General features: G+C 41.7%; 1 protein-coding gene across 2 annotated transcripts in view; it reads right to left on the reverse strand.

The window, feature by feature from the left end:
• Positions 1–2,640: 2,640 nt before the first annotated feature.
• Positions 2,641–13,811, reverse strand: part of GSG1L (GSG1 like) — a 222,386-nt gene continuing 211,215 nt past the window's right edge. For both annotated transcript variants that reach the window (XM_088466735.1, XM_088466734.1), the window contains one exon: positions 2,641–5,258. In XM_088466735.1, the coding sequence (XP_088322861.1) occupies positions 4,958–5,258 (301 nt within the window). In that variant the 3' untranslated portion in view covers positions 2,641–4,957. The remainder of the gene's footprint in view (positions 5,259–13,811) is intronic.

A 13,811-nucleotide genomic window follows, 5' to 3' on the forward strand; every position in this document is an offset into this window, starting at 1 on the left:
TAATTTCTCATTTCTCTCATAGCTGGCACTGCACTCCTGGGTTTGTGGCCTTATAACATCTGTCTTAGTGCTATTTGGGTCTGATTGTGTGGCTGACAAGTGTTTTGTGCATTGTGGATTACAATAGAGTCTGTGCTAAGTGCTGCTTGGTTGGCAACAAGGTCTGAACAACTCTGGCAATGTTACATGGAATCTCATATTCTGGGGTTTTTCTATGAAAATAATGGAATGTTTGATTTTTAGCAAATAGTAACTTCTGAACTAAGGGCCTGATTCAGCAAAGGATCGCAATTGCAGAGCTGCACGCAGGCTATAGATATATGATGTATGCACGCAGGCTATAGATATATGATGTATGCACGCAGGCAGCTTTGCAATTGCGATCCTTGCAGATATGGTGATGCAGCAGGAGCCATCACGTCTCCTGTGCATTACTTATCTGAGCTGCATTGTCCAAGGCAGCATCGGAAAAAACTGTGTAACATCGACTGGCTAAGGTGACCCATGGGGTCCCGCAGCCGGCTGCCACAGTTGAGAGGAAGAGGCCAGAAAATCTCCGTCAGTCGATGGAGATCCTGGCCTCTTCCCTCCACCCCAACGGTGGCGACACGCCTACATTTCAGGAGACTGAGGGCATTGCCGCCCCCTTCCCACCCACAAAGACAGCAGACTGTCAATCACTGACAATCTGCTGCCGCTCTGCGAGCAGGATCGCATACCTGTTCTGCACATGCGCAGTACGGGTCTTGCGCCTGCGCAGATTCCCAAACATAAGGAATCTGTGTTCAGCAGTGCACTAGCATACACTGCTGCATCAGGCCCTGTGATCCTTCTAGTTATATAAGAATTACTATAACCCAGAGCATTGGCCTGATTCTGTAGTTTTCTGCCTGCAAAGGATGATTATTTTTTTTTCTTCATTTTTTGGGAACCAATTTTCATTAATGTCTCCCATTGTCTCTGTGAGCAGGAAAAACAATATTTTTCCAATAATATTACCAAGATATATATTATACTGAAAAGTAACGTCTAGCGAAACTTGACTTTTCTGTAGGGTACCAAACATGTAGTCTGTTGTTTATTTGGACATGATCAATTAATCTTGTTATGGAAAGACTAAAGGACACTGAAATCAATCTACTTTCATTTCTTGTACCTGTTATTATAGTCAATAGTTTTGATGATGAGCAAATGCTGGGTGCTTGTTATACACCACTTAGATTAATGGCAGAAGCTGAATATCTTTCAAGATTTTTGTTAACCCAATGTGTCTGCAAAGCACAATTTACCAAATAAGACTTCAGGCCAAAGTTCATTTATCAAGCACATTTCTTTATTTCATTAAGTTTTGTAACAAGGTACTGTAGTTAATGAAAACTTGTAAGTAATGAAAGAAGGTTTTGCATACTGGTATTTCAAGAACAGACCTAACATTGATTGTAGAATATATATTTTTATTGGATGTTGATTATGTCTGAGAATAAACAGGTCAAAAGCCACTTACACATCCTCTGTTGCAAACAACGGCATAATATACAATAAACAGAATGTATAAAACATTTAAGGGAAGTATGTTTCATATAATTTAAGTGCAACTATATCCCAAATTGTACTAAAGTCTACTGGCCTTTTGGATTTACATACAGCTAGGAACATTTCTAATAGTGTCTTAGACATATTTTTCTTTTCTTTTCTTTTGAACCATATATTCCTTGGACCTTCCACTAGTACACAGGTTGCAAAACTGACATAGCCGTGTAAGAACATTATTGCAGTTCATATACAGATATTCACAGACCTACTGTAAGACAGAGGCATTGAGTGACTGCCGTAGAAGAACAGTCCTTCAATATAATTGTCATCTGACGAGAAAGATTTGTCTTGCTATTTTCTGTTAATATGTTTAATATTAACATAATTTAAAACATTTAACTGAAGAATAAAAATGTATCTAAACTGTTATATAATTCTCTCTTTCCTGGAAGAAAACTGTTGGCCATTGAGTTTTGAACTTAGAAAAAGGTTACTTTAATAATGTTGTGCAAATAGAATATCTTTACTACAACCCAGAACAAACGATCACATATTGAGCGACATTTATGTAGCCAGTCTTCAAATACAACTATTTGCAGGCTTGGCATTCTTACATTAGTAATTTAGTCTGTGCATGGAATTTCCATACCTCGCCCTCCGCACCAAATTGTGCTACTCAGAATGGTGGTTTATAAATGTCATTCTGTAAAACGATATCAAAAGGTTAATGAGGCAAGATTATTGTTTTAAAAGAGTAATAAACCTCAAAAACATATTATTCAACCTATGCCACCATAAAAACAAACCTACCATTAATTACCCATTGTTCGGGACTTAGTGAAAAATTAGAGATATAATTGCTATATCAAATTAACAGGGGGCCAGTCTCTATTTAGCCTGTGGGTATCCTAAAGCTTTGCAGGATTCCATGAGAGCAGCCCTGCATTGTAACATTGCAATCACTGCCACTTAGGGGAAAAGGGTATATTTTGATGGTGTGACTTAAAAAAATAAATATTCCTGCATGGATTACTGTTCCTTTACATAAGTTATACAGTCAGGTGCATAAATATTGGGACATTGACAGAATTTTCATATTTTGGCCTCTATTCACCACCACAATAGCTTTGAAATGAAACAAACAAGATGTGCTTTAACTGCAGACTTTCAGATTTAATTTGAGGGTAATTACAAATCAGGTGAACGGTGTAGGAATTACAACGGTTTCTATATGTGCCTCCCACTTTTTAAGGGGCCAAAAGTAATGGGACAAACTAAACAATCCTAAATCAAACTTTCACTTTTTAATACTTTGTTGCAAATCCTTTGCAGGCAATTACAGCCTGAAGTCTGGAACGCATAGACATCACCAGACGCTGGGTTTCATTCCTGGTGATGCTCTGCCAGGCCTCTACTGCAAATGTCTTTAGTTCCTGCTTGTTCTTGGGGCATTTTCCCTTCAGTTTTGTCTTCATCAAGTGAACTGCATGCTCAGTCAAATTCAGGTCAGGGGATTGACTTGGCCATTGCATAACATTCCACTTTTTAGCCTTAAAAATCTCTTTGGTTGCTTTTGCAGTATGCTTCGGGTCATTGTCCATCTGCACTGTGAAGCGCTGTCCAATGAGTTCTGAAGCATTTGACTGAATATGAGCATATAACATTGCCCGAAACACTTCAGAATTCATTCTGCTGTTTTTGTCAGCAGTGACATCATCAATAAATACAAGGGAACCAGTTCCATTGGCAGCCATACATGCCCATTTCAAAGCCATTGTGGTGGTGAATAGAGGCCAAAATATGAAAATTCTGTCAATGTCCCAATATTTATGCACCTGGCTGTATATTCTGGTCCTACAATATCACAATGCATCCATCCATATACATTTGTATAAAGAAGGCACACACCATTCAGTGCATAAAATGCACAGGGGCGCCGAGAGGGGGAAAGCGGGTACAATTTACCCGGGCCTGGGCTTCCAGAGGGGCCCGGCGCCGCCCCCCCTCCCTCCTCACTATCTCCCAGCACACAGCGTGTGCCGAGATGCAGTGGGAGATTGCTGTGGCTGCTGCTTAGCAGCCGCGAGCAATCTCCTATGCCTGAGGGGGGGAGCGATCACACTGATCGCGCCACCCCTGGCTTTGCGCCGGGCTGAGGAGCTCGCAGCGCCTCCCTCCCCGGCGTGCAGCGCCGCTGCAACTGTATACTTTTTTGTACTTTTTTATTCGAGGGGGCGTGGCCACGCCTCCCTCGATTAGGCCATGCCCCCTCTTTACCGGGGCCCGGCAGCGCTCTCAACGGCCCTGGTCCAGTCCTGGGGAGAACTCTTCTATGCTATAATAAATGTAAACACTTATTGTATTAAACTACCTGTGAGCCTACTTTATTATTGAAAAACCCACTGTTATAGTTAAAAATAAAGAGCTTTTCATTAAATTTGTCTTAAAAGACATAATATAGATAAGTTACTAGCTGCAGGATATGCAGATGGACAGCGCATTTCATTTCGCGCAAATGCTTGGATCATCACCTTTATACATTATACCAGTGGTGCCAAAATTTTTTGAATCGGGGCTCCCTAGTGCATCAGAATTGTTTTCACGGCACCCCTAAGCCCTAAGCCAAAAGTTTGTTATTGAGAAATTCAGAAAAAAATGTAGTGAAGTAATAAAGTGAAGTAAACTGTGCTACCTGTCATCCATAGGTTCATTTATGCAGTGGGTGACAGGTTTGCACTTCTGTTTGTCCACATATTTACATTACATTGACCATAAATAATTTGATTTGGTGCTGAACCACCAACCTGAGGCACCCCTGCAAGTGTACTGAGGCACCCCAGGGTGCCACAGAGCACAGATTGGGAACCACTGCATTATACACTACATTTTTCTCCTAAAATACTGCTCATCTGAAGTTATTCATGCCTTAGTCCATGGGACTAGGAAGACATCAGATCTATCTTTATATGTGTCATATTTGTGTACTCACATTTTTCTTTATGTGTTCTACAGGCCCTCATTTTTGCATTGTCATAAATTACCCTTGTGTTTTCTGGTAGAGCAGCAGTGGGAAGTCAGTGTAAGGTTTATCTTCATGTAACACCATACTTGCATACTCTCCCCCCAAATGTCCAGGAGACTCACAAATTATGAGTAGAGAGTAGGCCATCCGTCCTGATTCATCCAACTTAACCAATTACATCATGATTTTCTGCGCCACACCACTTGCACCTCTCCCCTCACCTCTCCATCTGGATCTCAAAGAGAACAGTTTAAAAGCGGGTAAGAATATTAGCAGAGCTGCAGGAGAAAGTCCATGTAAGACAGAGCAGTGCATTTTATCTTCATGTATGACATTTTATGTTTTGAGTTTAAACAAACCTGTATGACCGTAAATATTTGCGATGATTGTGAACAAATATATTTAACATTGTTCTTCTCCAAGTGACTCTGGGATTTCTCCAAGATCTACTGCCGCTGAGGATAACACAGACTTTCTCATATTTTTGGCTGCATCATCTGAAATTTCCAGGAAGCTTGAAACTGAATGTACTGATCGATCCTTTATGTATTTAAGGGCATTGTGATCTGTGAATGATTGTTCTTCTTGCAAGGCCTGCTCAAAAATCTTATGTTTGTGTCCAAACTCGATGACTGTTTTAGTATAAGAATTCAGGGTAGTGACTGAGGCCGCCATGCAGCATGTGAAGGAACACCAAGCAAGGCTGAAAAACACACAGAAAAACATATGAGTATAAGTCTTTTGTATTCCTAGGGGTACATTTACTAAAGTGAGAGTGGGCAACACCTCCACTTCTAACAACTCTCACTTTAGTTAATATACCCCCTAGTGGCAAAAATAACTGTACGTACATAACTAGGCCTGGTTGCAACATAGTCATTTGTGATTTGACAGATAAATGCATGGATATTACAGGTGAACATGCAAGGTACAAGACTGCCAGCAACTCTACCACAAATGTTGCCCTCATTCAGGGCCAAGGTCCAAGTTTGTAAGGAGAATCTAAACATTAACCATTGACACTTAAATATGGAGGTGTCAATGGTGTGGTTTTTTTTTATTAAAAACACAGAGGTAAGAGGCTTGCTAGGTGTAGGCTTAAATATGTGCTGTATGTTGTAATGCAAACTGAAATGTGGTCCTTAGTGGATAGTAAAGCATTTCATGTGTTGGTTGATGTTTAGACATGAGAAAATATTGTGAGCTGTGGACATGTTCGATGAGCACAGTATTGTATCTATGGGGGAGATTTATCAACCCTTGGAGAGAGAGAAAGTGGAGAGTGATAGAGTGCCAACCAATCAGCTTTTAACATTCATTTTACAGGCTGTGTTTGAAAAAAGACAGGAGCTGATTGGTTGGTACTTTATCTCTCCCCAAACTTTGAAAAGTCTCCCTCTATGTTAGATTTAATCCATCACACCAGCTGGCAACACTCAACACTGGTTATATTTGGTACAAAGCACTACATCAGAGTGAAAGTCCCATAGCCATACTTTAGTCAACCAGTGGCTAAAAGAACAGGCATAGTTTATTGGGAGATTGTGGTGCCATTGACTTGAGGAGGGGACAAGGGAAAATATAAAATGTGAAGCATTAAATAAATTATAAAAAATATAAACTATATTTTATAAATGTCAGCAACCATTTGTTTATACTAAATAAGTGGAAACAAGCACCTGCTACATTTCATTACATTTTCCAGTTGTATTTATTACACTAATTCAATAAGGTGCTGAGTATCTTTCAATCAATTTACTGGACAAAAGTAATGGTACAATACAACTCAAAGGAAATCCTTCATCTAGACAGACCTGTATTTCCCAGCACATTGGCTGACTTTATCAGAGTGGGAGTTGGGAGAAATGTAGAACCAGATCAGGTCACCTTTTAATTGTCCATCTCTAGATATCGGTAGGATATTGGCTCAAATATCATACTTGTAGTTGCGGCTTGTCTGAGTCACATTATTATTATATTCAAAAGCAGTTGTCTGAATTATCATTTTAAATATCTTCAGTTGTAAGAGAAATTTACGGAACTGAAGTAAAAAAGGAACAATATACTTGTAATTCCTATGATATTAGGCATAATCACAGGCTGAAGACTACCAAGTCTATGGATCATAAGCAAAGATAGCAGGAGATACTATGCAATTACAAAAAAGTTTATTCCATTACTGTGTAAAATGTATACAATTCTATTTAAAAAGGCATACAATGAAGGACTGCTGTATCTGCACCTTAAGTTGTGCACTTGGAACTTAATACAGATATTTGCTCATGAGCAGAGTTGTACACATCACTGCGGCTGGACCACCCCTATCCATACCCTTGGTTGGATAACTGTCATCATCATCAGAGCACACTTTTACCAGCCCTATCCTTGTAAAAGATCTACCTGAAGTCAGGCGCATTCATGTGTTCACACAACCCTACGTAGTCCGGAATTCTGACTACACTTAGCCTACAAGTGAAAACACCCCATTACCTCTCACTTACACTCCTTCAGCTACAATTGGAGATCTGACTGGTGTGTGACTCCGTATCCGTATCAGCTCTGGACCTTGTGCAGTGCAAAAACATGCAAGATGTGTCCACAAACTGACTTGTGTCCAATTCTGCAGAGCCCCAGTATGACCAATGGGCTTATCTGTTTCAAGCAAAGCTGCATTCAATCTTTTATGACACAGTGTAAGTAAACCAACAACTTCATATTGAGGATATGCAGTGCTGAGATTGAAAGTAATCTAGGCCTTTATATACAAAGTACACTGGATTGGCACCACAAGTCACTATGGTTAGACCTGTTCATCTATAGGGTGCATAACTACTCTATGGTCTTTGGAAGCCTCTCCACAAACTGGAAGTAAAGAGGTAGAGGTGGAAATCTTTAGAGAGGTGCAGTGTGCACACATATAAGAAACACATGAGAAGACCATCCCGACGACTACCTGTATTTCTCCGAGCATATGCCATGGCTTAGCATCACTTATGGCTTAAATTAATCATGAGAGTGAGAGACATCGGCACTGCCTCTATTACAGATGTCACTATTGTGAGTTTGGAATTTTTTAGACTGGGCAAAATTCATCTACAAGTGAGATTATCCACTTATATGTAACTGTATGGTGCAAAATGGGTCCCTCCGTCAGCTCTGATGTGGCGGAAAATGTTTGAATGAAAATGGCTGTGCGATACCTTCTCCACTCCTTTTAATAATTTTAATACTCCAGTCAAATTTTGCTTATGCACTGATCCACACATCTGAGTCCCTGAACCCTCACTCTGCAACTCCTCCTATTGGTTACTCCTCTGCAAACGCTGCCATCTTGCTGAGTGCACTCTGGCATAAATGTAACTGCACCTACACGACTTGAGACATGTGAAGTCCAAGCATTGCAAGCTGTGGCTCAGCCATATTATACGTGTCTATTTGTTGTCACAACGAGTAAGTGGAACTTTGGGGTTCTCTAGACTCACCTGATTCTGGCCAGTTACGTGTATCCTTTCTTTGGGTGAACATAGAATGCTTGAGACTGGGGCTTGTACTGCTTTTCATACAAATTGCACACATTGCAGCCTAACTGTGTAGGAATTACGTGAATGTGTAGTGCACATGTTCAGGACACGATTGCGTGTAAATGCAACCTTGCAGAGTCATACACAACTTGAATGCATCGACCCTTACAACCATGAAAGCAGAATTGGGCTGGGAAAAGGCTTTTCATGTAGATAAAGTTCATTGAGGGGGTGTTCATGCAGACCAACAACAATTGAACGGCCACACATGTGCATTAAGAAAGTTGTATCCGAACCCGGAAATAAAGTGAATGATACATAGTGTCCTGTTTGGAATATTTAATAATAATACTACACTTAAAAAAACCAGGAGGAGGACATTGACCTGGATATCTGTATAAAGAACTGTGGAGCTGATTCAGACCCGCTCTCTAGGATGCATTCGCTCGTAGCTGGTCGATATTTGCAATTTGCGCTTGCGTATGCATCGCAATGCGTGTGTGCGAGCCACTGCGAAAGATTGGGAAGCGTTCGCTCGCCCAGCATAGACAGCCCATCTGAATGAGTGACAGGAGAGGCCGTTTGTGGGTGGTAACAGGGACAGGCCACTAGAAACGGGGGAGTGGAGGTGTGAACGCAGGCGTGCTTGAGCATCTCAACGCCATTTCAGAGGCATGCATAATTAACAGGCAAGTTCATAGTACACGTCACCTGGTTGAATTTCACACTGGAGTGATTGCAGTGCTTGCGGCAGGGTATAGTCAACCTCAAGCGCTGCGATCGCATCAGATGGTGCTCGATGTACCAATGGTTTCATGCACTTCCAGGAGATGACGTGCGTAAGTGGGCATCTTATGAATGGCTGGTGGGCGTCTGAATACACATAGTGATCACACGACAAGACATAGTGGGCGTGCTAATGCCTTGCCGTGCGATCGCCTGCCTTGCTGGGCGTGCGCTGGATTTGCATACGCTGGGTGTGAGCGAACGCATCTAGCGAGTGGGTCTGAATGAGCTCCTGTGTTTCTGATATCAACAGTGAGTGGTACTAATATGCATTTAGATTAAAGTGCTATGTTAATATGTGTTGTTTTATATTGCCACTGTAATTGCATCAATGTTTCTATATTTTGAATTAATTATTGCCACACAGCCAGATTGGCAGTGGGCAGTACTATGTATGTGAAGCATGATACCAGTCTTACTTGCACTGCAGTTGATTGTGTAATTTCACACATTGCTAAACCTTTTTTCTCATGCTATTAAAAATATGTTCACAAGTAGCTCCCTTCTGTTGTTTAAATCTATAAAATAATTATATTTAATTCCTGCTTGGCTGAACTAGAATCTCCTGACAATTACTACATAAATCAAGCAGTATTCACTTGGGTTACATGAAAATTACCTGGCATAACACTAGCTTTAACGAAAAAGTTGTTATAAACTTCCTAGAGCATCAAGAGGATTTATAAAAATTTACCTGCTAAAAAAACTACAGTATAATAAACACTATCTGTCAAATGACCCATATTTGTTTTTTTTAACATATTTGAATCTAAATTTGTGACTTATCAAAATTGCCACCTTTTGCAGATATAGTATATTCGCCAAACACACTCATGACACTCTCTGCAATAGAAAACAAATATTGTTAGGGACATTCTTCCAAACATTGTTTTAGAAGTTCCCACAAATGCGTTGCGACTGTAGGTTGTTTTGCTTTCACCCTTTTGTCCTGTTCATCCCAAACCAGCTTTAAGGGGTTTAAGTCTGGAGACTGTGCTGGGCATTCCATGTTTTCATGCCAATGCTATTTTCATTTTGATGTGCTGTAGTCTGGACATATGTTTTGGGTCATTATCTTGCTGTTCAATTAACCCTTGCATGACACTGCAATATGCTGTGATAGACCATTTGGTTCAGGGTGCAAGTCGCCAACTTGGCATCCAGCAAAAGAGCCGCAGACCATCACACTTCCTCCTCTGACAGATGACATCACAGGGGTTAATTTACTAAGCGGTGGTTTGTAAAAGCCATCACTTCTCAGTATGTTAAAGTCCAAATTTTACATGGGATGTTTTGCTATTTAAAGCATTTCCCTATCAAATGGGCTTAAACACGTTGGAAATGACAATTTATTATTTAAAAATGTTGAATATACCGTGCTGACCAGTGCCATTAATATTTTTAATCATTACAAATTCAGCACGAAGGAGTGACAGTGGACAGTAGATCCTGCCTATGAGTCCTCTCTATATCCAACGCTGAATACCCAGGTTCCATTCTTTATGTGATGATTGTATAATCGACTTATTATTATATCTGGTATGGATCCTTTTGTCCACATTTGTGTGTGTTTATATATTTTTTAATAAATGTATGAATTTTATCAACAACTTGAGTTATTCTGCTTTTACCATATATCTACTGTATAGATCTGGGAGGAATAATAGCAGATTGGAAAAGAAACCTTTATGTATCTTTGCTCATGTAAGTATATAGATAAGCATTGCTGTATTTAGTCTCCCCCTGATGCATGGGATTTTTCTGGTTTCCTGCAGGGCACATATTGAATGCTCTGGGAAACTGCAAGAGAACTTTTTTTGACACAGCTTTTAAACTCTGACATCCACAAGGTTTATTTAGACCAATTTATGCATTATCCTCATTTTTCTTTTTTTTATCCTGCTTTATAAATATGAACATCCGGATGAAACTTTGCGAGATAGAGGACACCCTGTTGAAGAGAAACAACATCTCTATTTGGAACTACTTCTAGCGCAATTTTGGGTTTCTTCTGTCTGTTTTCTGTCTGTTTTCTTCTTATTTTTGAAGTGGTAATTCATTGTGCATACCCAGTGCTGCTCTGAAGTGTAGCGCCAAATGTTTCTGTATGCTTTGTTTTTGTGATTCAGAATGACGTTTTCTAAAGCACATCTTCCCTAGCCAGCTTGGGCTGATGAGCGTGATTTTGTTAAATCCTGTTGTATAAATTCTTCCCATGTCCGAATCGTAGTAACCAGGGCTAGGGCCAGGCAGCACAGGTGGAGGACCAATAAAAAAAAGTCTGGCTTCCTATCTACTAACGAACCTCAATGCTAAAAAGCACAGATGCCTTTTTCTAGACATCCTACTGCTGGTGAATTGAGTTATTGGGCTCCTCATACTGTAGGTGGCAATGCCTACAACAGTCCTATTCCCCAAAGGAAAAAACATAAATATTCAAGAGGATATCATGGTGATATTGGCTGTGTGACAAAAGGGCCTGCTAAAAATTAAAATGCACTAATTGATCGATGTTTTGACCTATGAGATGAAGGACTGTACAGAGCCAGAAGTGGTAATTTTTTTGTCTCCCTTATCACTTACCTCAGTATCTGCAATATGCTAATGATGCCTGGGCTTGATATGGAGGATAATCGACAGTTTAAACCCTGCTCCAATGTGTGGCACTTTATCTCTCTATACAGCTGTGTCCTTGTCACAATCCTGGCTAGTTTTTACCTTTTGTGACTAACCTCTGCCAGCTGCTCCATGGATCTGTGTTTGTAATTCTCCTGGGACATCTGCTCAGGCTGAATCATGCTGGCTGTGACATCTCTGTGTGTGCAGACTGCTCTCCTCCCCACACTGATTAATCACCTGGACCCTGCTCTGTCTGTGAGCATTGCTAGTCTTAATTGGAATCACAGGTGTGGTCCTGATTCTCAAGGGCTGCAGAGATGATTACTCCCTCTGCATGTTGTCCCTTGCTCCACTCAGAATGCCACTGCCAGACCACCTGTCTGTATCCACCAATCGCTGCCAGACTCTAGGTATATAGATCCTCCTCTAATAGCACTCAGTGCTTGAACATCTCGTTACGTCCCGTGGTGTACAACTTGTGCTATAGCTGTACCTCTGAGTACCAGTATGTCCCAGGCTCCTGCTGGTTCCTAGACCAGTGCTATCCATAAGCCTGCTGCGTTCAGCTATCCACGCTACCAGCCTCTCACCTACGGCTCCCAGGCTGCTCCAAGTAGCTTCCACGCTACCATCTCTCACCCATGGCTCCCAGGCCGCACCAAGTAGCTTCCACGCTACCATCTCTCACCTACGGCTCCCAGGCCGCTCCAAGTAGCTTCCATGCTACCAGCTTCTCCACACAGCTCCCAGGCCGCACCAAGTTGCTTCCACCTACCATCTCTCACCCACAGCTCCCAGGCCGCACCAAGTAGCTTCTACGCTACCAGCATCTACCCACGGCTATCCAGCCGCTCCACGTAGCCACCCAGCTACCAGCATCTACCCACGGCTATCCAGCCACTCCACGTAGCCACCCAGCTACCAGTGTCTACCCACGGCTATCCAGCCGCTCCACGTAGCTACCCAGCTACCAGCGTCTACCCACGGCTATCCAGCCACTCCACGTAGCTACCCAGCTACCAGCGTCTACCCACGGCTATCCAGCCACTCCACGTAGCCACCCAGCTACCAGCATCTACCCACGGCTATCCAGCCGCTCCACGTAGCTACCCAGCTACCAGCGTCTACCCACGGCTATCCAGCCGCTCCATGTAGCCACCCATTTACCAACGTCTACCCACGGCTTCCCAAGCTACAACTAGTAACCCGACCAGCTCAGTCAGCCTTCCTGCCAGTCCCAGTCCAGTTCCTCCAAGTCCACTCACCTCACGGCTCATTGGCTGCACCAAGTAGCTTCCGTGCTACCATCCATCTGCAAGCTCATCTACTGGTACCCCGACCAGCTCAGTCGGCCTACCTGCTGGTCCCAGTTCGGTTCCTTCTGGTCTCACTCCAACGCTTCAAGTTTCCAGTTCCAGTCACTCATCACCAAAGGCAGTTCTCACTGCTACCCAACTCTTATATTAAAAGAGCTATTCATGTTACCCATGGTTCCAGTCCAGCCGGCCTCCAGTGATTCCAGTTCATCACCTGAGACAGGTACTCAGAATCACCAACTGTGACTGTCCTCATACATCTAGCCTCAATACGCCATGTGGCGCAAGATGCTTGGCATGAGTTAGCCTCCAGGTCCTGTGCGACTCTACTTGCGCCAAGAATATTTTTCAATGCATCTTAGTCACAATGTGCCTAGGACGTCTCAGGAGACTGCACTGATTAATTTGATATCTTTGTGTGACTGAGTCTGTAAATTAAGCACAACGGAACTTGGAGGGGAAAAAAGCTGCATTATAGCACTTCGTATACAGATTCAGACTCAGTCATACACGGATATACAAGGTGCATCCGAGTCGCATCACATTGCAACTAAGAAGCATTTTCGGTTGGAATAGATGCAAAAAAGACACTCGGCGCAAGCAGAATTGCCAAGACAGGCTGTTTGGTGTGACTGCGGCTACAAAATATGAGGACACATAATATTCAGCTTAGAAATAATTTTCTGCTATAATGTATAAAACTGCTATGAATTCATAAATAACATAGAAAAACTGAGGAGAGAATACATATTGTAGTGTAGTAGAAGGGGTTAATATATATTTTTGGAAGCCAACTGTATATTTTTTGACAATATTTCAGATGTTCTTAAAAAAAAGATTTTTCAAAAATTACACCAAACTCATAATAAAGACATTATAATATCCCTTAATGTAGAAGATATAAATAGGAAGAACCTTATTTACAGTAATTAAACCTAGAGTTCCCCTGTTTTATCAACTTCCTATGTCATTTTGCCATGTCAGGGTTAACACACTCAAATAATGAATATTGTG

The sequence above is a fragment of the Taudactylus pleione genome, unplaced genomic scaffold (assembly GCF_031769625.1).
Source record: "Taudactylus pleione unplaced genomic scaffold, aTauple2 ptg000066l, whole genome shotgun sequence".
Lineage (NCBI taxonomy): Eukaryota > Metazoa > Chordata > Amphibia > Anura > Myobatrachidae > Taudactylus > Taudactylus pleione.